At 38.4% G+C, this 24,381-nt stretch overlaps 1 protein-coding gene across 1 annotated transcript in view; it reads left to right on the top strand.

Annotated features, from left to right (window-relative positions):
- Positions 1–24,381, top strand: part of LOC127625254 (neurogenic locus notch homolog protein 1-like) — a 64,825-nt gene that overhangs the window by 3,708 nt on the left and 36,736 nt on the right. Inside the window, exons 3-4 of the mRNA XM_052100426.1 lie at positions 15,646–15,908; positions 16,982–17,320. Of these exons, the coding sequence (XP_051956386.1) occupies positions 15,646–15,908; positions 16,982–17,320 (602 nt within the window). The remainder of the gene's footprint in view (positions 1–15,645; positions 15,909–16,981; positions 17,321–24,381) is intronic.

The following is a 24,381-nucleotide window of genomic DNA, read 5'->3' as shown; positions in this document are numbered from 1 at the left end:
AAAACACAGGGACTGGAAAACTAAAACAGACTTCTGGAATGAATTGGGAGACAGTTTTGCATCACGATTTTTAGCCTGTGTTCTACATCTTGACATGCGTGTTGCTAAAAACGCTTGCAGTTTGGCTTTCTTATCGTATTTTTCCACTGGCGTGTAGTGAACGAATGTGAGCGAGCGCTTTCAACTCCTGTCAAGCTCGCGAGGAGGATTGTAAAAGTGACGCGGGGCAAGCGTTTCCCCAGCGTTGGGAGTGGCTTTGTGCGGATATCTTCCACGTGAGTGGAAACGCAGCCTCCGACTGTATGCAGTTGCTATAGCCCCCGCTACACAGGTCACTGCGTTACGGATCCCAGATTGATTCCATCTTGACTGCAAGAAATCATGACGACGGTTACGCCATCTCATCGTCTCTAGTGAGCAGCGCGACAAATCAACAGTGCCGGTTACATCATATCTGATCTTTCTGCGCTGTATTCTTGAATATTTTTCTCTAGCACTGAAACACGCTTTACTGATGCCCTGTTCAGGTGCGTGTTTCCAGAGCACCTTTAGACCATAACGTTTTTTCTTTCTAAATTTAGTTTTATTAATCGGCATGTTCCAAGCCTTTAATAATAAACAAATAGATTTCTGTTCTAATTTTGTGAAGTTATTCAGATTTCATCATCTCTGACAAGGATGAAAGACAAAAAATTACTAGTTTGTAGCCTAGTCTTTCTCACTTTAATGAAAATATAAAAATAGTCCATTCAGACTTCTACATTTTCAAAAGTTTCTCTCTGGTGATACCCCTGAACCCCCATACAGTATCATTCCTCAGTCACAAGGGCTTCTATGCCCCCATACTTGGATGTATGTAAAGAAATATGAAAATTATTTTTATGTAAAAAAAAAATAAAAAATATATATATATATATATATATATATATATATATATATATATATATATATATATATATATCATTATGATTCAAAATTAACAGATAATCTCATAACATTCATATCCAACTGCACTCAGTTGATAAACTCTATAAAATAGTTTTGTCTTCTTTTTTTGGAAATTCAAAAAAATGTGCAATGTGAAAATGTTATTGAATATTGCGATAAATATCGATATCGAATGATATGAAAAAGAATATTGTGATAATATTTTTTGCCATATCATCCAGCCCTAACTTCTCGTTACCTTTGAAGAAATGCAACGTGAAGGTTGTACAAAGTAATATTTATCTTTAACAGTGCTAAAAAGTGGATAGCAGGCACAACAATGCAGCCATCTTGATTGTTTTGGGTTGAATGGTTCACATGACTGTGTCACATGAAAACAAATACTTCATCGTTTTCGAATATCTCCATTTTCCCTGTCTACACTACAATGAGAAGAGGGTGTTTTCAAATGTATCCATTTGGGAAAGCTTTTGCGAAAAACTATCGATAAAGTATCGATACAGTATTGCGATGTGTATCTGCACAGTCCTAATACACAATACATTTTACATATAACAAAAACTTGGTTTTGCATTTCATTTAATTATTTGTAGAACAATTTGATATTGACATACCAATTATGTATATTTAGAGTCAGACATATAGTCTTTTAGTACAGATACAGGGTATTATCCCAAATTTGAGAATTTGTAATTATGAACCAATACTTACAACCACTTTGTTATTGGTAGTAATTACCATTAGACAACCATGGTGTCTAATGCTGTAAACCAGAACTTTTCAAATGAAATGGCCACTTGTCTGTGCAAGCCACTTTCAATGCAAGCTTTGTTTGCTTTCTGGTAGGGATGTGCATCTCCATAACTAAGGCTGATGCAATAAGCATCTTGATGCATAGCCAACAATACAATATATTAAAGATACATATGAAGCATCTATACCGATGCGATACGATTCACCCCTAATACGATGCAGTGCGATCTGATTTTGATTCGATTCAACACAATGCGATTCAATGCAATACGATGCAATGGGAAAAAAATATGATGCTATGCAATTCAATATGGTTGGATACAGAGAGTTCAATTTTATTTCTTTGGTTCAGATAGACAGTAAATCATAAATTAAGTTAAGTGCCTTCTGCCTTCTGACTTCTAACGCATGGACCTTTCACAAAAAGGCATTTGTATTGTATTTGTATTGTAAATACAAAAGGCATTTGTATTGTATTTGTATTGTAAATACAAAAGGCATTTGTATTTACTTTATTTTCCTGTTCTGTTTCCAGTTACATTTTTAACAGTTCACACAATTAACAGTGTCACAATTTAAGGATTCTCAGGGATAAACAATGAAGAAATGTTCCGTAACATGCCAGCAGACAAATGTGCTTTCGTGTCGGCACTTCAAGTGTGTTGTTAAATTAGTTGTACTGCCTGTATATTTTATAGCAGCATGACATATTTTACAAACTGCATGGGTTTATCAAAATCTACATCTTTCTTATAAAACCCAAAGTGTTTCCAAACATTGGATTTGTAATTATTTGGTGGAAGATGCAGCTTGGCCTCTGCCATGTTAATCTATATTCTATGTCAGGGGTGTCCACACTTTTTTGCACGATGATCTACCGTACTTTTAAATGACCAATTCAATAAGATCTACCAACTAAGAAAAACTCAGTTTCATTTAAAAAAAAAAAAATGCTTGTTGGGACTACTGCATGTATCCCTACATGGAATTCATCTTCTAATTAATTAAAAAATATAAAATAATGTTCAATGTTGATATCATTCAGTTTGAACACTAAACCCAAAACACCTACAGCACAATAGATTACAATAGCCAGGGCATTTACCTTATTCTTATGATTTGCACTAAATGGAATCAGACAGTTTTGCATAATCCGGGCAGTAGCTGCTGGTAGCTTGTCTCAAACACTGCTAGCTAGCTAGTTGTCATGGCAACTGACTAAACAAAAATCTTGCCTGGTTAAAATTTACTCGTCAAGTGCAAGTCAGACAGAAACGAAAAGAAGGAAAGACATTATATTTATTTGTATTTAAATTGAACGAAAACACATAAAAATGTTGTGTGATCTACCAGCATTGCCTTTGCCATCGACGTATGTAACTGTCAGGACACTCCCCGGTCTTCATAGTGTTGTTATACGTCATGTTCACGTAGCAGCTGTGGTGATGAGAGAACACGCTGGAGAAACCGTTTAGAGAGGAGAAATCAATCTACATATAATATATGGTCACAAATTATTGGTCACTTTCCAAATAATAAAAGTATAGCGCATCTACTAATTATTATATATAAATAAATAGTTTTTTACCAATGTAAATACGTTAGAAACGATGCATCGTGATACAAATGCCCACTTGTATTCAATGCACACTTTTTTAAATCAGTGCATTGCATCGTTAACTTTTATGCCGATGCAAATCTGGAGATGAGTTCCTCTGATTTCCTTGCTGCATTTAGATACAGGAAATACTAGCCGTCATGTGCCAAGGAAGAGAAGTTGTTGTCACTTATCATATCGCTACAGAGACTTTAATGTCTTCATAGAGATGCTGGGTTTCTCATTCTTGGCTTGAGCTTATTGGCAGAGCCACCTAATGTCTAGACTGACCAAAGTGACTTGTGTAGGCTAGCCTCCTGATTGAAATCTGATTCTGCTGCTTTGTCCCTTATTCCATTTAGGAATTCAGCAAACTTTGATTTGACATTCTGTTATTGCAGAGTGTTGTAGATTATGTTCTGTATGTACAGCTGGCCAAGTAGAAAAAAGCATAAGAAAAAAACACCTAGGCGTGTGTTATTTTTGTTTGATGCTTTTGACCTGAGCCATCTGCCTGTGGAACACTGCAATACAAGTGATCGGTATCAATGTAAATATTTAATAGTGTATGGCACATACACAGGTACATACATTCATGCCTGGCAGTGGCAGATGTTTTAAGTTGTTGTAACAGGTAAAGGATGGGCATGAGGTATCGGGAACCAGCAGAACAGTCAACATAACTTTAATGACTCCTCCGTCCCCAGGCAGTCAGCCACGACTCCTCCGCTTCCTGGCGGATGGTAGAGGCGAAGATTTCGGTTTTCGGTACCAGTGTAACAGGTAAAGGATGGGCAAGGAGGAGGCGGGAACCGGCAGAACAGTCAACGATAAAAAAATAAGTGAAACATAACATAAAACACATAGACATCAAACTCGCTATATGGCTGATACGACTTCAATGGAAGACTTTTTTTATTTTTAGATTATATTATTGTACAGCCTCAGTTAATAATGCAAGTGAACTGTATTACTACAATAGTAAGTCTATGCAAGGCACACAATAACACTGTAAACTAAAAACATAAAAAGAGAATTCAATAACGATGGGGATAAAATATACTTTATTAAACATGAAAATAATATGCTTATATATGCAATATAAAAATTACAAGAAGTCAATTTCAGAAGTCATAAATATTAGTAAACATGTCACAGTACAACGTAGAAAAATAGCGATCGGTTAACAAAAGTAATGTTCAATTCATGCAAGCTTAAAATTATCTTCAACAACCATACCAGACAACATATCCAAGCATTATAGCAGGCAAACAACTTCGCCATATGGATAACAGATAAACATCTATCCAGATTGCTGATCCATATGTGGTTAATTGAATGTCTCATAAAGTGAAACTATCACTTTTGGTGCGAAAAAGATCATTATTTAAGTACTTTTTGTTGCCTACATGTGCATCACCACGTCTCCTGAGCTCTCTGTCGCTCTGAGGCTTGTTGGTTCAGCCTTCTCCATCTCCCTGTGATCCAGGTCAGAGTAGTCAGGTTCAAATAAATATGGCTGTGCAAAAACTTGTATCTCTTCTTCTCTTCTTAAATAAAAATATTCTTACATCTTTGTTTAAATTTGCTTCAATTTGTTAAAGGCTTTCCGTCTGTACAGCGTTCCTCCTACTCAGTAGTAAACAGCGCTGCTCTTCCTGTTGTGTCAAGCAAGCGTCACTTCTCACGTGAACATGCCAATGCCAATACATCACACAAGAGACCGTGTGACCACAGCCCTCTCGTGAATGTGCATACCGCTGCTTAATATAACTAATTATTTACAATTAAAAGTACTTCAATAATGATCTTTTTTGCACGATTATTCGTTGTTAATAATTTGATCAATCGTCGATTAATCAATTTCAGCACAAATGCGTTCAGTAATCATTCGAAAGCTGTGGATCACTATAAAATAAATAACCTTGCTATTAAAATGGAAAGGGATGTCATAACGCGGCCCGAGTTTTCTATTGACATATTGCTGTTAAAATTGACTGCAAAAAGATAATGTTCCTAGAAAGGGAACAGTGGTGGCTCAGTGGTTGAGGCTCAGGGTTACTGACCAGAAGATCAGGGGTTCAAGCCCCAGGCACCACCAAGATGCCACTGTTGGGCCCCTGAGCAAGGCACTTAAATCCAGGTTGTTCTGGGGGGATTGTCCCTGTAATAAGTGCACTGTAAATCGCTTTGGATAAAAGTGTCTGCCAAATGCATAAATGTAAATGTAAAGGAGACTTGAATAACACAGGAGGCCTCACTATCAGCAGCTTGTTTTCTCTGCTTGCTATTTTAATCTACACAATGCATGAATGCATTGAAAGTCTATGGGATGTGCTGAAGAAGACTTAATGGAGTGGTACGATTCTCCCGTAATCAATACTGCCTTTAGCTTTGATTGTGGCATGCATTTGTCATGACATTGTTTCGAAAATCTTATGCAACATCACAACATTATTTCCATCCTGAGTTGCATACATTTTTGGCCGAGATCTTGTATTGATGACGGTAGAGTCGAACCACTCAGTAAAGTCTTCTCCCGCAAGACTTTGATGGGTTTAAGGTCAGGACCTTGTGGTGGACAATTCATGTGTGAAAACGATTACTCATGCTCCCTGAACCACTCTTTCACAATTTGAGCCCGATGAATCTTGACATTGTCATCCTGGAATATGCCTGTGCCGTCAGGGAATAAAAAAATCCATTGACGGGATAACCTGGTCATTCAGTACATTCAGATACTCAGCTGACTTCATTTTATTGTTGCATAATGTTGCTGAGTCTAGACCTGACCAATTGAAGCAACCCCAGATCATAACCATTATTTAAATCCAAACGATCCAAACTTTTAGTTTTTTGTTTTTGTTTAGTTTTTCAGGCAGTGTAAATTTACAGTATTCTGTATCCCAAGAGTGCAAGCATGAAAGGGCTTAGACTAGTTAGACTTTAACTTTTTGTTGTAAAAGACAGCCCCCTTCAATTTGTGACCTTTCAATGGCAGATGGCAGATTGGGCCGCAGTGGGTGGAAACCCCCTGTGTTTCATCTGGCTGAGGGTCAAGTGTCAGCAAAACATCTGCTCTGGCCTTGGCGAGCATTGCACAGTAAAACCATGTTGTCATGGGCTACTGGTGAGCACAGAATGAATCCCATCACTTTACAAAGAACAAAGTTATTTCTGAGGGGATGGTTAAGGTTGATAACTGTATGGGGTTGACAGTGGGGTCATTCTCTGGTCACTAAGTCCAAAATGAACTAGGACTGTTTACAAAACAATTTTATGAATTGTTTTGTCTGAATTAGAGTAAATCTAATCTTCATAATTTTAAAGAAATATTAGTGTGGGAAAGCCTGGTTTGCAGTCTCTTAGGGAAAAATGTAAAAAATAAAAAATTATGCTGATTTTGTTTTTAGGACTTGAGCAAAACAATAAAATAAAAAAACCTAAAGTGTATTTCCTGCTTTTATTTTATCTTAGTGCTCTTTGTGTTGTGGCGTTGAAAAAGTATGCCATTTTAGGTAGCTTGTTAAACTAATGTGACAAGCATTTGCCAAGTTAATGAGCAAACTGGCAGAGTTTCCTATTGAAGTCCTCAGTGTACTCACCCTAATTCCCTAATATATGATTTACTAGTGGGAGCCAGGACTGACTAAGAGCCCTATGTATTTACCCCCTCCAGAAGTAGAACCATTTGCCAATACGGGCAAGCATAGTAGACTTTCAAAGGTGGTGTGACTTTTCACAGGGTACCGTTAAGTGCGGCTGCCAGGAGTCTTCATTGAGGAGTGTTGTCAGAGATGGGGACACATAATGTGGTGAATTTTTGGGGCTACATTCCACCATGGTCGCCAACCCCTCCCCTCAGACAGTAATAAAATCCATTAAACCAGGTTCATATTCTTTTTTTCAGGCAGCTTAAGTATATGAGACAGTGATCCATACATAATAGATTCTTACTAGACTTGCTTTTGGAAATAAACCTGAAAAACAAATTATAATGTTTTTGGCAGACTAGCACAGTTCCGAAATTTTTTATGTAATCCAGACTGCTAGGTATTGAAAGTATTTGTTAGGGCTGTGACAATATTGTATAAATACTTTGATCCTTGTATGAACAATTTAAAAATGTATTTGCGTATTTATACTATGTCGTAGAGGGGTGCATTTCCCAAAGACATACAGTCGCAAGTTCCATCGTTGCCAACATTGTTCTTCGATTTGGTGTTTCCTGAAACCGTAGTTCTAACGAACATTTGCAAACACATCCCACATTGTGTGGTTGGAACTACAGCTCTTTACTTGTGGTTAGAAGCATAGTTCCTTGTTAGTTTGCTGTGTGTACATCATTTCACTTCGCTGAGGCTTCTGTATCTTTTATTCCAGACATAGTTTTCATTCTCTCTTGACTTTGACAACGTTTAAATGTACTTAAAAAAAAATGCTTACTCTGGGATTTTGCAGAAAGCGGTGATCTGAAATGTAATGTAAACACGAATGCGGCGGCTGTTTAAGGGATTAAAGGCTGTTAAGAGAAAGTGCTTATAATGCACATGGTTTCTGTCTGAGAACACGGCTTATATGTCCATGTTAACGTATACCGGTAAGTGAAGGTCTTATATGTTTTTGAAGAGTGCGCATGTACAGTTGAAGTCAGAAGTTTACATACAACTTACTTTTAACTCAGTTTTTCACAAACAGTCCTGACATTTAATCGTTGAAAACATGCCTTCACGTCTTTGGTCAGTTAGGATCACTACTTTATTTTAAGAATGTAATATGTCAGGATAATTTTAGAGAGAATTATTTATTTTAGCTTTTATTTCTTTCATCATATTCCCAGTGGGTCAGAAGTTTACATACACTTTGTTAGTATTTGGTAGCATTGCCTTTAAACGGTTTAGCTTGGGTCAAATGTTTTGGGTAGCCTTCCACAAGTTTCTCACAAGAAGTTGCTGGAATTTTGGCCCATTCCTACACACAGAACTGGATGTAACTGAGTCAGGTTTGCTCGCACATGCTTTTACAGTTCTGCCCACAGATTTTTTTATTGGATTGACGTCAGGGCTTTGTTATGGCCACTCCAAGACTTTGTTTTCCTTAAGCCATTTTGCCACAACTTTGGAGGTATGCATGGGGTCCACTTGGAAGACCCATTTGCAACCAAGCTTTAACTTCCTGGCTGATGTCTTGAGATTTTGCTTCAATATATCCACATAATTTTCCTTCCTCATGATGCCATCTATTTTGTGAAGTGCACCAGTCCCTCCTGCAGCAATGCACCCCCACAACATAATGCTGCCACCCCCATGCTTCACGGTTGGGATGGTGTTCTTCAGCTTGCAAGCCTCACCCTTTTTCCTCCAAACATAACGAAGGTCATTATGGCCATTTTGCTTATCAGACCTTTGTAAGATCTTTGTCCCCATGTGCACTTGCAAACTGTAGTCTGGCTTTTTATGGAAGTTTTGGAGCAGTGGCATCTTCCTTGCTGAGCAGCTTTTCAGGTTATATCGATATAGGACTCAATTTACTGTAGATATAGGATTTTGCTGTTGTTCTGGGATTGATTTACTCTTTTCGCACCAAACAATATTCATCTGTAGGAGACAGAATGCATCTTCTTCTTTAGCGGTATGATGGTTGAGTGGTCCCATAGTGTTTATACTTGCATACTAGTTTGTACAGATGAACGTGGTACCTTCAGGCATTTGGAAATTGCTCCCAAGGATGAAACAGATTGTGGAGGTCCACAATTTTATTTTCTGAGGTCTTGGCTGATTTCTTTTGATTTTCCCATGATGTCAAGCAAAGAGGCACTGAGTTGGAAGGAAGGCCTTAAAATACATCAACAGGTACAACTCCAATTCAGTACACCTGCTATCAGAAGCTAATTGCTTCTAAGAATTGACATAGTTTTCTGGAATTTTCCAAGCTGCTTAAAGGTACAGTTAACTTAACCCACTGGAATTGAGATATACAGTAGTCAATTAAAAGTGAAGCAATCTGTCTGTAAACAATTGTTGGACAAATTACTCATGTCATGCAAAAAGTAGATGTCCTAAACGGCTTACCAAAACTATAGTTTGCTAATATTAAATCTGTGGAGTGGTTAAAAATTAAGTTCAAAGTTTTAAATCAAGGTGTCTTGCTTTATTGTGTATGCTTAACCCTAAACATGCTTAACAAAAGTGACCCCATAGTATCACCTACCGTCCAACAATCGGTAATACCGGTGTTCGTCGGTTTCCTGTGGAGTTATTTCTGCGACCAACCGACCAATCAAAAAACGGTTGACCAAGTCTCTTCTCATCGATTAACCTTTGGTCGACTATCAGGGGGCAGCCCTAGTTTGTAATAAGTGACAGTGTACAAGCATATGTATCTAACATAATTGTGTATTTTTCAGCTGGGCAGAATTATTAATATTTCTATTCTTGTGTCACTATTGCCCTCTGCTGGGTTGATTTTTTTATCCTACTCCATCACCGATGGATCTTTTTACTCTTTACTGATGAGCATTTTTTGTTAAGTTTTACAAGTAAAGGAACTGCTTCACATATGCCCTGAAAGTAATAATAATAATAAATGCAAACTTAACTTTTCATGATTCAGGCTTTGTTCAAAGTTTTGTGAGTACAGAATTGTGAATTCAGTAATGTAAATCAAACAAATCCTTACGCCTTTTATCATATCAGTTTTAAAAAAAATCTGATTTTAATAAAAAACATGAAATAAAATTATTTTTTTTAATCAGATTAATCGTAGAAATAATTGAAGATTAATATATTATCTAAATAATCATTAGTTGCAGTACTAATGGACATACAGAACTAAAATATGTTTATAAAAATCTTAATTTCGGTTCTGCTAAAGAAGGGAAGACATACAGATCTGGGATGGCTTAAAGGTGATTCAATAATGAGATAGTTTTCATTTTTGGGTGAACTAATTATTTAAAAGCGATGAATCTAAGAAGCAACTTTTCCAAGAGTTTAATTGTGCAAACTTAACAAGATGGAGATATGCCCAAGAGTTTATTGGACATGCTTGGACATGTTGAGCCATGGTGTTTATGCAGGCGGTGCAAGTTGAATCCAGCTTACAAAATATGCCATTCACCCTGTCATATGTACTTTTCCTTTAAATAAAAAGATGCAAACAAGCCTAAAATATATAAAAATCATTGCAACTTCTAAGAAAGTTAAAAGGAATAGTTATCTGTTAAACTAGGGGACAGTCAGCCCACTACAGTGGTGTATGACTCAAGTCTGACCTCATCATCTAGATATGAACTGCTGAAGATTGGAGAATCAAGGGAGGCAAAAGGTAGGAGGGAGTGAGAGTCATACGTAGTGGAGTGTGATGAGAGCTGTACACCGGCCAAGTAGGAAGAAAGCGAAGAGGAGGCTAGAAGATAAAAAAGGGAGGCCATGTTGAGAACGAGAGAGATAGAGAGGTGATCGAGGGATGGGATGCATGGGAGGGAAAGAAGAGCAGGTTTAACAGCTGAATGCACACTCAGAAGGGCTAGATGCACACAGACTGTGGTCGGCTCCAATCTCTATGGCTGCTGGAACAATGGGCCTTCTCATGGAGCCTGTCTGCTCTGCTCTGTGGTGGGCAAACCATTCAACTGCCTGCTGCCTTGGCCCGCTTATTCTCTTTGGGAAAGGGGGGGGGGGTTATAAGTAGGGAGTCGGGTGTGCTGTGACCAGCAGCTGCCGCTCCCTCATTAGCATGCACACCTGCTCCCTGAGGCCTTTTTGGAAGGCTGACACAGGACACAGGTCCTCATTGCGTTGTTCCAACACGTATCTGAACATAGCGATGCACTGTGTGGGTCCAAACCTGCCTCATTTTCCTACATCAGATCTTAGATATTTCATAGGTCTTAAAGGGGTAATTTCAAGAGGAACTGAATCTTCCTTGATCTTTTGAGGTAGAACTTCTTGATGCACTATGAAAACATACTGTAACTTTTCGAACTCAAAACTTACTCAAAACTGTAAAAATCAGACAGATGAGTACATCAACACACTGTCTCCATTCACACATCAGTGATGCTTAGGCATGTACCGATGTCCAATTTTCATATTGTGATTATTGCTGAAGCTTTTATGGTGGTATTTGGTATTATTACTGTGGATTTACATTACAAAACAGGCTGAAAGATAAACTACATTTATTGTATAATAATTTATTTATTATTTAATAACAAGTTAATTGCTTTTCAACACCAAATGTGCCTTTTAAATTAGAAGATCAAAAAGAAAGTAACTTTGAAAAGAACCTTGAACATATAAGAAACTGAATAAACAGTTAAATAAATACACAAATAAAATATATATTAAAATATCTAACACCTATTGGGTGATAAGAAACTTGGCCCTCCAAGTAGGGTTGCTTCCATACCAAAATTTTAACTTCGGTACGATACCACCCCTGGTACCTCGGTATCGATACTAACTCAGATATTTTATGAAAATTACTAATTATCGATACAAATTATGCCTTTTCTCTTTTAATATTTCTGGATTCCATGTTAAATGTTTTAATTAAATGTTATGATCAAATTGTGTTAAATCTAATACATACTGTACAGCTTCAATCAAATGAAAATATAATACTTTTAAACAATAAATATATATATATATATATAAATTATTTTATTAATATATTATTTTTATTATTATTATTTGCAAAACAGAACTTTACAGTATTAAAGAGCACCTATTATGGTTTTTCAAATATTACCTTTCATGTAGTGTGTTATATAGCTGTTTGTGAATGTAAAAAATCTGCAAATTTTCAAAAATCAAAGTGTACAACAAATTGAGTTATTGATTTCCAAAAGAAAGAACCGATTCTGAACACCTGAAACAAGTCGTTAGACTTACTTCCAGACTTACTTCCTGTACTAACCTATGTAATTTGGTTACAAAAAACCCACCTCAGGTCTTCATTGGCTGCTCATGAACAGCTTTGACCCACCCTCAAACACTAAGCGGTAGACCAATCAGAAAAGACTGGGACATCTGACCATTCAGAGCAGAGTAGGCTCTCTGAAAGGAGGAGTTTAGAATGAATCCTTTAGAACAGATCATTGAACGAGTCGATTTTGACATTGGGAAGAAAAAATAATGCTGCAATTTAAATTATGAGCAAATTAAAGTGTTTTTTGACCTTGGATACATGTAAATCTATATTGTATGAGACAACATAAAGCACGTTTAAAAACCATAATAGGTGCTCTTTAATGAAAACATTAAATGAAAACAATCTGATTACCTTAGGCAGAAGGCTGCCATGGCTGAACCACAACATTACATTTACATTTATGCATTTGGCAGACACTTTTATCCAAAGCGACTTACAGTGCATTTATTACAGGGACAGTCCACCCAGAGCAACCTGGAGTTAAGTGCCTTGCTCAATGACACAATGGTGGTGGCCATGGGGATCGAAACAGCAACCTTCTGATTACTAGTTATGTGGTTTAGCCCACTACGCCACCACCACAACATGCTGATATTCAGTACACCTGCTTATGTGATATTTTTCTGTCGTAATGTCTTCAATTTCATACATCCAGTTAAATAAAGCTCTCATTTCAGCAGGACCTTTATTTTGAAAGTTATTTGAAATTCTTCCTCTTTGTGAATATTGTTATATCAAACTTCCTGCGACTCATGAAATCTCAGAGCTGCAATGGAGAAAGGGTTAATTTGAGATTTCACAGCCATACACTCACACTGATCTGTGGCTCTGCAGATGGATTCTATTGGACATGAAAATCAAGCATTAGTAGTGTGTGTGTTGCATTTGTGTGTGTGTTTGTGCCTGTGTGTGTGTGAAGGAGATGACAGGGCAGAGAGTCACCTCTTATTCATACTGTGGCATGCAGTGCATATTGCTGTATATTATTTCATAAAATTACATCCTTCTGCTGTTTAATGATCACACTTGGCCATATTCACACAGAGGCTTTTTTATTATTTTTAAATGGTCTTTGATTTAATCTCAAAACTCTCACATTACATTACATTTTGCTAATGACAGCATACTTTAATATGGTACCGAATTAACAACAAGATGATATCATACCATTTTTAATTTATTGGTATAGTGATATTTTGTTAGTACCGTTATACCATGCAACCCTACCACCCAGTCAAAATTTGGTAATAAGGAGGAAGTAGGAGAGATACTATTATTCTACATTCCATTCAACGCAGAAAATGCAATAGAATGCCACTTGAAGTTGGACTTTCAACTTGGAATCTTGGGTTGCAGGTGCATGAAGTCACTGAAACATGTCGGTACCCAGGCAGATGTACAAAGTTTATGATAAAGATCCACTTTGAAGCTAATAAAAAGCATCAATGAGTCAAAGTTCCTACATTACATGATAATAAAACTTGTTTAACCATTGATTGCAAGGACAGGTGTGTAAAATATTGTAAACAATATTCTCTTTTGATAGTTGCACTCCTGTAGAACAAATGCTAGCATTGCATAGCATCATTTATAATCTGCAATTTGTTTGGTAGTCCTAGAAGACATCTCTTATGACTATCGAGAGCATTGCAGATGTTTCTTTAAACGTCATCTCCTGAGCATCGGGCAGTGAATGGCTTTATGGTCGGAGATCAGACATATCAAGTAAGAATATCCTAAATCCAACTCTGAAAGGGGGTTAGCATTAGTCTTAAACACCAGAAGAACTAACAACAATAGTAAAATGTTGGTACGTCTGTCTAACTTTGTACTGTTCCTAGCTGTGTGTAGCACCTGCACTGTCAGTGTGATGTTTTGAAAGAGGCTGTTATTGAACTGCAGGGCAGTTAAAAAGTATATTGGTTCCAACAGCCAATTGAAGCCTGTGTCTTAGTTAAGCGCTGTTTCTTATTTCACATATGGAAAATGGTCACCATTCACTTGAATTGTATGGACCTACAGAGCTAAGAGATATTTTTCTAAAATTCTTCATTTGTGTTCTGCAGAAAGTCATACACATCTGTGATAGCATGAGGGTGAGTAAATGATGAGAGAATTTTCATTTTTGGGTGAAATATTCCTTTAAGACATCAAGATTTATAACACTTATGGAACTTAAGATAATTTGTTGTTGTGCTGGTAATGTTTAAGAGGTTTGTGTTTATTTAGGATTGCAAAACCCTGAACTAGACTCCAAAAAGAGTCAGAGTGGCAATGTGACAATGAGAGGAAAGGTAGCATTGTGGGCAGCAGTGCAGTTCCCACGGCGCACTTAATGGTTTTGTCGTGCCTGGTTCTCAGTCCCCTGTGTTTTCTTTTTCCTGGTTGAAGTTATTGGCCATCCTAATCCTGTTAGAGACACTGTAAAAACACCCACCCCACTGAGGGGGGCCCTGTTTGGATCAGACAACAGTGCACTGGGAATTTGTTGAGATACTTGCACTTCCCCCTGAGGCCAAAAACATGGCTTAGGTATTCTAGAGGCTCTGGATGGCTTTAGCTTTTTGCAAAAGATTATGTCAGAATAGTCATGTTGGGGAAGGGCCTCTTTTGTGTCGCTGAGTAAAATTGGCAAAAGATAACTTTAAAGCCATCCGAGGACAGACCTGTTATGAAGTCTGTAAGGCTCTTTTACAAAGTTTTTGCGGTGCCTTCTCCGTATTCCCAAAGTCCTGATTGATGCTGGAGCGAGCTGCTACTGTAGAAGAATAGCAGGCATTGAGGTGGTGGAAGACAGCTTTGAAGTCCTAATAATATTTGCCTGGGTTTAAAGACCCTTGTATAGACACTGCCTTGTCCTTTGAGTGAATGAATTCATATTCATTCAGAAAGACTGAGGTGCTCAGATTTTCTCCTAAGAGATGTTGATGGATGGCTGCCTTTCATGGATCTGTTTGAAATAGGTTTAGACCTGTCAAAAGGAAAAGTTCACCCAAAAATGAAAATTCTGTCATTATTTGCTCTTTTGTTTTCAGGCTTTCATTCATATTAGAGTTAAATTGAAGCCTATTTATGTTGACATTTTATCCAGTTCTATGGTCTGCACTTATACAGCGCTTTTTTAACCTTAGTGGTTTACACTATGACTCACTCACCCATTCACACACACACACACACACACACACACACACACACACACACACACACACACACACACACACACACACACACACACACACACGCACACACACACACTCACACACCAATCCATGCAAGGTGTTAGCCTGCCATTGGGTGCAACTTCTATTCTCAACTACTATGCTTTTACTTGCCAATGAAATTGGCCTTATGACTATGTACACAGAGGCCAGTATATACTCATTCTGCTGTTGTTGCTGTCCATTCTACAGGTGTATGGGGATGTTTGCTGGGTCGGTGTGCCAGTTCCAAAACCCTTGTTTCCAACCCCTATGCAGAAATGGCGGAGTGTGCCGTTTAATTACTCAAGTCAACCAGGTGGACTTTGTCTGCAAGTGCAGTTTGGGCTACACGGGCCGACTGTGCCTCACTCCCACCGATAATGTGTGCCTTAGCAACCCATGCCGAAATGGAGGGACTTGTGAACTCACCAGCATCCATAATTACAGGTGTAAATGCCCACCTGGCTGGTCAGGTAAGAGTCCATGGCAAATGTGTCAATCACTTTTTAAATTTGCCTGCTTAAAATGATGGGTATGAGAAGTATGAAAGAAAACTGTAGCATTACAAGTTGTCGTTCTCAAAATCCTAACATCCCAAAATCAGACAGAGAAAAGCATATTCTTACCAGTGATGTGTAATTGATTGGAAGACTAGTCAATTAGTAAGGACCACTTGTGATTTATTATTATTTATTTATAACTATAATATTTTTTTGGAGCTGTTGCAATTAAGAACATAAATTTAGAGACAGTAACAGTAACTCTAAAACCCTCTCTGAGATGTTGCAGTTCTAAATTAATCAGCTATAGAGATCAAAGCTGTGTTTTTGTAACAAATCTACTGCTTTCAACAATACATTAAAATCATTTACACCCGGACTTCAAGTATTTTTTAATTGTTGGTCTACGTAAACATGCAGATGTTTCTGAATGTTGTATCTTTGCATTTTTTTGTGAACCATGAACATTGCATTTCTAAGAAGTTAAAAATAGATCAACTTTAAAAAATGCGTCTTGATACACCAGCATTCTGCTCCATTCTGTTGTGCTCCATCCTGTGGTTTTGAATGCAAGAGCGCATCCTGTGTGAATGCCCCTTAAGAAATGTGCTGATCAGTGTCTAGATGACCCTAAACCAGCCTAATAATACAGGAAATTAACCCTAAAAATTAAATACTGTCATTGTTAACTCACCCTGATGTCATTCAAAACCTGTTTGACATTCTTTATTCAGTGGAGCACAAAAGAAGATGTTTTAAGAGTTTTTGGAACTGTCAGCCTCAGGCTCCATTCACTTTCATTGAATTGAAAAAAGAGCAGCATCAACATTCCTAAAAATGTCTCCTCTTGTGTTCCACGGAAGAAAAAAATCCATACTGTTTTGGAACTAAACGAGAGTCAGTAAATAAGAATTAAATTTTTTTTGGGTGAACTAACCCTTTAAAACTGACACGTTGACTAGTCATTCAGACAACCCGCCGACTATTTGATTTTGAAAATACATTGTTTGCTGTTTCTGAAAGCTAAAGCTCTTCTCTATCACTAGGTAAAAACTGCCATCAAGCTGATCCTTGTGCCTCAAATCCATGTGCCAACGGCGGTCAGTGTAGTCTCTTTGATTCTGACTATATCTGCCACTGCACGCCTTTCTTCTCAGGCCAGACCTGCAAACAAGATGTCAACGAGTGCGCTCAAAGTCCCTCGCCTTGCAAGAATGGCGGTGTATGTGAAAATGAGGTTGGCACGTATAGCTGCAACTGTCCTGCAGAGTACACAGGGAAACATTGTGAGATCCTTTATCAGCCTTGTAACCCCTCTCCGTGCTACCACGGGGGCACCTGTGTACAGAAGGGAGAGACAAGCTATGAATGCTCCTGTTTGCCAGGTAGGTTTCATAAATTCGATCTAATTGCTGTATGTATGTGTGTGTATATATATATATATATATATATATATATATATATATATATATATATATATATATATAAACTATATATAAAATATCTAAAAACAGGTCCTCCACAGCTGATAGCGACAACAGAACTAACAGAGCTGTACACAAAACAGAGAACAGAACTTACTAAACATGTCTAAACATACCTGATGGCAAATGACACGCAATAAAAGATATCTTTTCTATGTTAATCAAAGTTGTGTCCAATGAAGCAACACTAGCGGACTTTCTTGAAGGCCTCGGTTACCTCTGAACTTGAGAAAAGGCCAATGAGAATTTGGCAGACAGAATTTGCATGTCCCTCCCCCGGACATACAGGTATAAAAGGAGGGAATCGTACATCTGTTCATTCAGATTATTTCTTCAGAGCCGAGCAGTTGTGCAATCAACGAGCTGAGATCACTTATGTTCCACTCACCTCTGTAGAGCATTTGCTATTGGATCTATGGCGCATATCAGCGGCTTTCTCCTTCTCTGCACGGCAGTGCGGCTTTGCCGCTGGGCTCTTCGACAGTGCTTCTAAAAGAGAGTATTTCCCTAAAAGAGCACACACAGTAGGCGTTGAAAGTCCTTTTCAGGATGTGTCTTTTTGAAGATGCCCTTCCGCCCCTGTGCAGTTCCTGGATGTGGTCGATTACTCTCTGCTGCTGATAGTCACAGATGCTGCCTCGTGTGTCTGGGCCTCACACTGAGGCATTGTTTGTGGACAGTTCATGTTCCCGACATGCTGCAGGAACTGTGCTCTTCGACCGACCTCAAACTCCGGGCCACTCGGGCAGGTGATGGCCAGCCTCGTTTTTCAGGAACGTCACCTGTCGACCTCGCCCAGCAGTTCTCAGCGGTGAAGAAACAGACTGAGGCCATTTCCCACATCATGCCCTGCTGCCATTCCAGCATGGGCCGTGCTCCGTCTGCTCACCGAGGGTGTCCCCCTGCGGCTTCCAAACGCCAGGCAGCTCCGCTGGGACCCGGAAGGCTCTCAAGCGCTCCTGAGAGGGGTGACCCAGGGAATGAGACGTTTGCTCCGGAGCTGGTAAGCAGACCAGTCCGCCCCCGGTGGAGGGCCGGGAGGAGAATATTTAAAGTTATTCCCTTTGCCGCACCCCCTTCGGGCTTTCTCAATAAAAGAGCTATTTCCTCATTCCCTGGCTCGTCTGGTCCGCTAATGCTGTTCTCACGGCAACACGGTGCCACACTCCGGCAGTCCCTGCACCCCGGACGCGGACCCCTTGCCATCGACTGCTGCCTCCCGGCCGGCTGGTTCTGATGAGTCTAGAGGACGCCTACACGGGACCTCCTCCTCAGTCACTATCCTGCCCCCTGCCAGGTGCGTGGAGCAAGGTAAGTGCTTCGAGCATTCTCTGCACCAAAGCCTTGGGACGCGTTTTTGCCTCCAGACGCGACACTACCAGTTCGCCAGGCCCCTGCCCCCTTTCGGCGGCGTCTGCTTTACCTCAGTGCAGATGCCAACACCATACGTGCAGAGATCGCGACCCTTGTTCATCAGGGAATGGAGGTTACAACAGTAACCTAAATATTTTTGTTCTAGCCAGCAGTAACGAGCGACTGTACATTCTATCGATCGCTTGTTTTTTTATTTTCTGCATTGCACAGGTAACTCCATCCACTGTGAACTGGCACCGGTCCAAAAACTACAAGAAATAAAATAAATATGGCTGGGATTAGAAATGATTACAAACTCTTCAGACATGTTTTGTAAGTTCTGTTCAATGTGTTGTGTTCTTTTGTCGCTATTGCTCTGGAGGACCTGTTTTTAGTCAAGTCAAGTCAAGTAAATTTTGTTTGTATAGCGGCTTTCACAACACACATCGTTTCAAAGCAGCTTTACAGAATATCAGCATTAACAGATGATAAAACTGTAATGTCTATAAAGTCGATTAATCATCATTGTGTAATTAGATAAAATACGATTCTTAATTGTGTTTAAAAATAATTAAATGATAATTGTATTAATAACCCCAGTAAGCAAGCTGAAAGCGACTGTGGCAAGGAACACAAAACTCCATAAGATGTAGATTAATGGAGAAAAATAATCTTGGGAGAAACCAGACTCACTGTGGAGGCCAGTTCCCCTCTGACTAACATCATGAATATAATGTAAATATTACTTATGTATAGTTAAAGTCATGGTTTAAAATTATTAAACTAAGTAAGTGTTAAGGGTCAGTGTTTAAACATCGATTGTGTTTGAACTGTAAGATAAATGACCAATGTCTTTGAAGTCCATCCTTGATTAATTGCAGAAGTTCATATAGATGCAATTGTCCTTGTTAATTGGCTGATGAAGGCTTTTGTTGGCAATAGTTAGTCTATGCATTCCATTTCAAGATCATAGTCCATCAATAGACCAAGGTGATGCAGGTTGGAGTTGGCACCAGTTCATCCTCTGAAGTCCATTTTAATAGACTGAAGTGATGATAAACAAACAAGTTCTCTCTTGAACGCCCCGGTCTTTCGAGGGCACTTTGTGAACTGTTACTCTCGTGCCCTATCATGAGATCAACAGGAGATCAACAGTCAGTGAACATTTTCACTAAATAATTAGGGCTGTCAGAATTAACGAGTTAACGCATGCAATTTATTAAAATGTATTTATTTTTTTTTGGTGTTTTTTTATCGCATTTTTATCGCATGCATTAACCATTAATACAGCATAAACACTGGTGTGCTGGAGTCATTACACGCCACAAACAGACACACAACAGTGCCAGAGCCCTTTTACCAATTGGAGCCTAAAAAGCTGAGCATAAAACAGCATTACGCTGCTCTCCAATATGCATTCTATTGGTGGTACTGTTGTAACACACTAGTTGACTGTTACACTTTCTTCTATGATAGAGCCGTGGATGTTGTTATCTCAGTAAATTGAATCTCTGACTGCGCTTCCCTGTCAGTGATAAAATTATGGAGAATGGAGCTCTTAGCACTATTTGATGTACAAAACAAGCCCAGATAGGACTTGTGATAGAAATCATGTATTTGACAGCATATGTAATGCACATTTTAATTACCACAGAAGCACACCAAATCTTAACTATCACCGAAACGCAGAATGAGACGTGTTTATTTGCAAACGCTTTTCATAGTATGTTAAAAGCACTGCTGAGCTCTGACGTTGATGCTCTGAAGTGAAAAATTAACGCAGCTTCACGATTGATGTAACAAAGTGGATAGCCACAGTCTACCGGCAGATTAGTAACTTCCTTAAAACTTCAACGTAAACGCCCACTGTTATGATTGGATAACATTGGAATACAGCCATATTTGAAACTCAATTGAAGAGGATGAGTAAGCACCAAAACATTATAAAACTAAATGTCAGGGTTTACACATAATGCACATCTAACACATTGCATCTGAATATATTGAACTGTTCATCTCAAGAACAACTGTTAACACTCACACCCTGGGATGCGAGAGTCTCATCAAAAGCATTAGAACCCTTTATAATCCAATGGTATATAATGGTATGTCTACCAAAAAGCGCCCGTTGCTGCGCATCATGTTGCGCTGACAGTAAACAGATGTCCCGTTACATTTTGCATTGCATGTGGTGGTGATACTACTGCCAACAATACAAATAAACAATTTCGAAATTTTGTGTCGACGCGTCGGGTGTAGCCATTTGTTGCACCGGAATCACAGGGGAGTCATTACTCTGATAAGTAAACATCTACAATTAAAATGTCTCTAACAGAGTAAAGATAAATTAGGTAGAGTCATTATTGTTTTAGCTGAAATTAATGGACAAAGTCTTATTTTTATATTTTTTATATATTTTTTTTAATATCTATAATCTGTCATCTGTCTCATTTGGAAACATTTTAGTCTCAGATCATGCCCTGGTGTGTTTAGAGGTCTTGCCACATATGAAGAAAAGGAAATCATATAGTTGGCCCTTTAATGCATCCCTCTTGCAAAACCCTGAATTTTAACAAATGCTAAAAGTTTAAATCAACGTCTCTATGGAGACCAACTGGTCTTCAGTATCCTCTTTGGGCGTGGCTTGGGAGGCACTTAAGGCAGTTCTGAGGGGCTGGATTCAAAGAACCAAAGCACAAGAACTTGTGGAATTTGAAGGGAATATTAAAAGTGCCGAGGCAGAGCTGAAGGGCCAAATGTCGTCAAATGGCCTCAGAGAATTGACCCGATTGAAATACAGATATAAAGCTATTTTGTCGCAGAAGGTGGAGTCGGGGGACAAAGAAGGAAAAACTTCTGGCTAGATATATAAAACAGAGTAACTCTTTTTCTACTAGTGGGGAAATATTTACCCCAGCCACTGATATTATAAGGTCTTTAAAGAATTTTGTCTTGATCTTTATAGTTACACGTCCTCGTCTACTGATGAAGATATTAGAAAATTTGTGGAACCATTAGAACTTCCTAAACTGTTGACTGCGCAAAAAAATTATCTTGATTCTGAGATAAACTCGGAGGAGCTTATTGATGTAATTAAGGCCTTGCCTACAGGCAAGGCTCTGGGGACAGATGGCTTTTATGCTGAATTTTTTAGATCTTATGCTACAGAACTGGCTCCACTCTTGTTAGAAGTTTATACGGAATCATTAAAGAATGGAAAGCTTCCACCAACCATGACACAGGCCCGAATCTGTCTGATTCTTCAAAAGGACAAAGATCGGTAATTGGATGGTGAGAGTTACCATCCAATTTCCCTGATCCAGCTAGAAGTTAAAATATTGTCAAAAATGTTGGCTAACCGATTAATTAAAGTTATGACATCTCTTATACATATAGATTAGGTGGGGTTTATTCAGGGCCGTAGCTCTTCTGATAACATTAGCGGTTTCATCATTCATCATGTGGTCAGAGGTGAACGATCAGATTCAGGTCGCTGCCATCTCACTTTATGCAGAAAAGGCATTTGATATGGTAGAATGGGATAATCTTTTTAAGATTTTGGAAATTTACGGTTTTGGGAATACATTTATTGTATATTTCTTATTTTTGGGAGTAGCATACAGCCCCCCTAAATTGGCAGACACTCTGGGAGTGGTAATTATTGCCTTTGGAAAAGGTTATGAAGCATCAGTGTACAGTATTACTCCCTACTAATTCAGAGTCTGGGGTATGGAGCTTCAACTTCTCTCAAGAGATTATGGGAGAAATATTTAAACTTGGAGGTGGGGAGTGTGGGCTAGGATTAAAAAAAACCAAGTCTAAATCTAGAGATGCAAAGATGCGCCTGCAATTTAAGATTTTACATAAATTTTATGTTTAATAATAAGTGTTTCCTCTTGTCTATTTTAAATGTATTTATTTTTTGTATTTGTATGTGTGTATACTTTAATTTTGTGTCAAAATTCTATTCCTTGGCTTCATAGGCATTAACCATGGTATCAATTCAAGGCCTTGATGTCATAAAGCTAGGAAGAACATCTTAAAAAAATGCTCACAGGTCTATAACTAGCTTTGAAAAACACCTCTCATGATAAAATAAAGTGTATGGCTGGAATGTTAGAGGGCCTTTTTATTTGTAATGAGGGCTTTAACTGACATCACTTACATAATAGATGAGATCATTAAATGACAGATCAATGGCAGCCTCTTACACTCAGCTTATTTTGATTCAGACGTGTCCTGTTGACAACATATGTTCCAGAGGCAAGACAAATGTTACCGGCCTGATATCCTGGTCAACACTCGAGGTAGAGATTTTGATGGTAGATGAGTTTGCAATAACAAAGCAGTATCTGTGTTTTCCACATCTATGGGACACAGAACAGCATACCTCTCCCATCCTGCTCTTCTCTTAACCTGACACAAGTCAAGCCTAGCTGTAGCTCTGAGTGTGGGTGCGAACAAACCAGCAGGAGAGTATTTGGGATTATCGTGAGGAAGCGTGTGAAGGACAACATCCTTATTCTGGTGTCCCTGAGTCAGTGTTGGGAGAATTAAATGTGCGTACACACACACATTGCTTTGAGTCACCTAAGTGGACCTCACTGGACCTTATACCATGCCTTGTACCAGTCACCCTCACGTTGTTTAAAAAATGTATGACTTTTTTCTTCAATGTTGAAAGAGGCATCATGTTAGCCGCAGTCACCATTCACTTTTATTACTTTTCTTTTCCATATAATGAAAGTGATGAAATGGTGACTACCGCTTTCATCCAAACATCTCCTTTTGTGTTCCATTGAATAAAGAAAGTTATGCATGCATGCAGAAACAACATGAGGGTGAGTAAATGATTATATCATTTTCAGTTTTGGGTGAACTATCCCTTTAAACAATTTCTGAAATATATCCTAACTGCACATTCTGGAGTGAAATGGTAGGAAATTGTGGTTGAGTCGGTTGAGTTGTTTTCGTTTGTGCCTCAAAGTGAGACCTGGATCTGCCAATCTTTTCAGAAGAGGAAGACCACTGACCGCAACTGCAATAACGTCTGTTTTCAAATGTAATAGGGAGTTTCACAAACACTTTATCCTTTTGCTACACTGGGAAATAATTGAATTAGCATGTTTGTGTTTAAAGATTTGCATTATGCAATCTGATAAATATTTTGTTCTTTGCAAAACAACATGAATTCTGTCAACAAACAGTTTCTCAAATATTAGTTATCCATGTTTAGACAGTTTGACATTATGGCTTACATATTCAGTACTGATTTTAATATTAGCTGTCAGAATCAAGAATTAATGCATGCAAATAATTTTGCTTAATCACAGCTTCACGATTGCTGTAACAAAGTGGATAGCCACAGTCTGCCAGCTGATTAATATTGTGGAGGATGATAGTTTAAGAGATTTAATGCCCATTGCAATGAATATGCAACCTATGTGGGGAAACTAGTTTTTTCAAAATTTAGTCAAACTCCCACTTAGACTTTGGAAAAAGTTTCATGTTACTTGAATTGGTTTTAGTGCATTTCTATCTTTATACTGTGGAAGGCTTTGTTTGGAAAACGTTAATAAAGTATGATATTGTTACATATTGTTTTGTTT

Source organism: Xyrauchen texanus, chromosome 3, assembly GCF_025860055.1.
Source record: "Xyrauchen texanus isolate HMW12.3.18 chromosome 3, RBS_HiC_50CHRs, whole genome shotgun sequence".
Classification (NCBI taxonomy): Eukaryota; Metazoa; Chordata; class Actinopteri; order Cypriniformes; family Catostomidae; genus Xyrauchen; species Xyrauchen texanus.
This window is presented reverse-complemented; position numbering and strand designations above follow the sequence as displayed.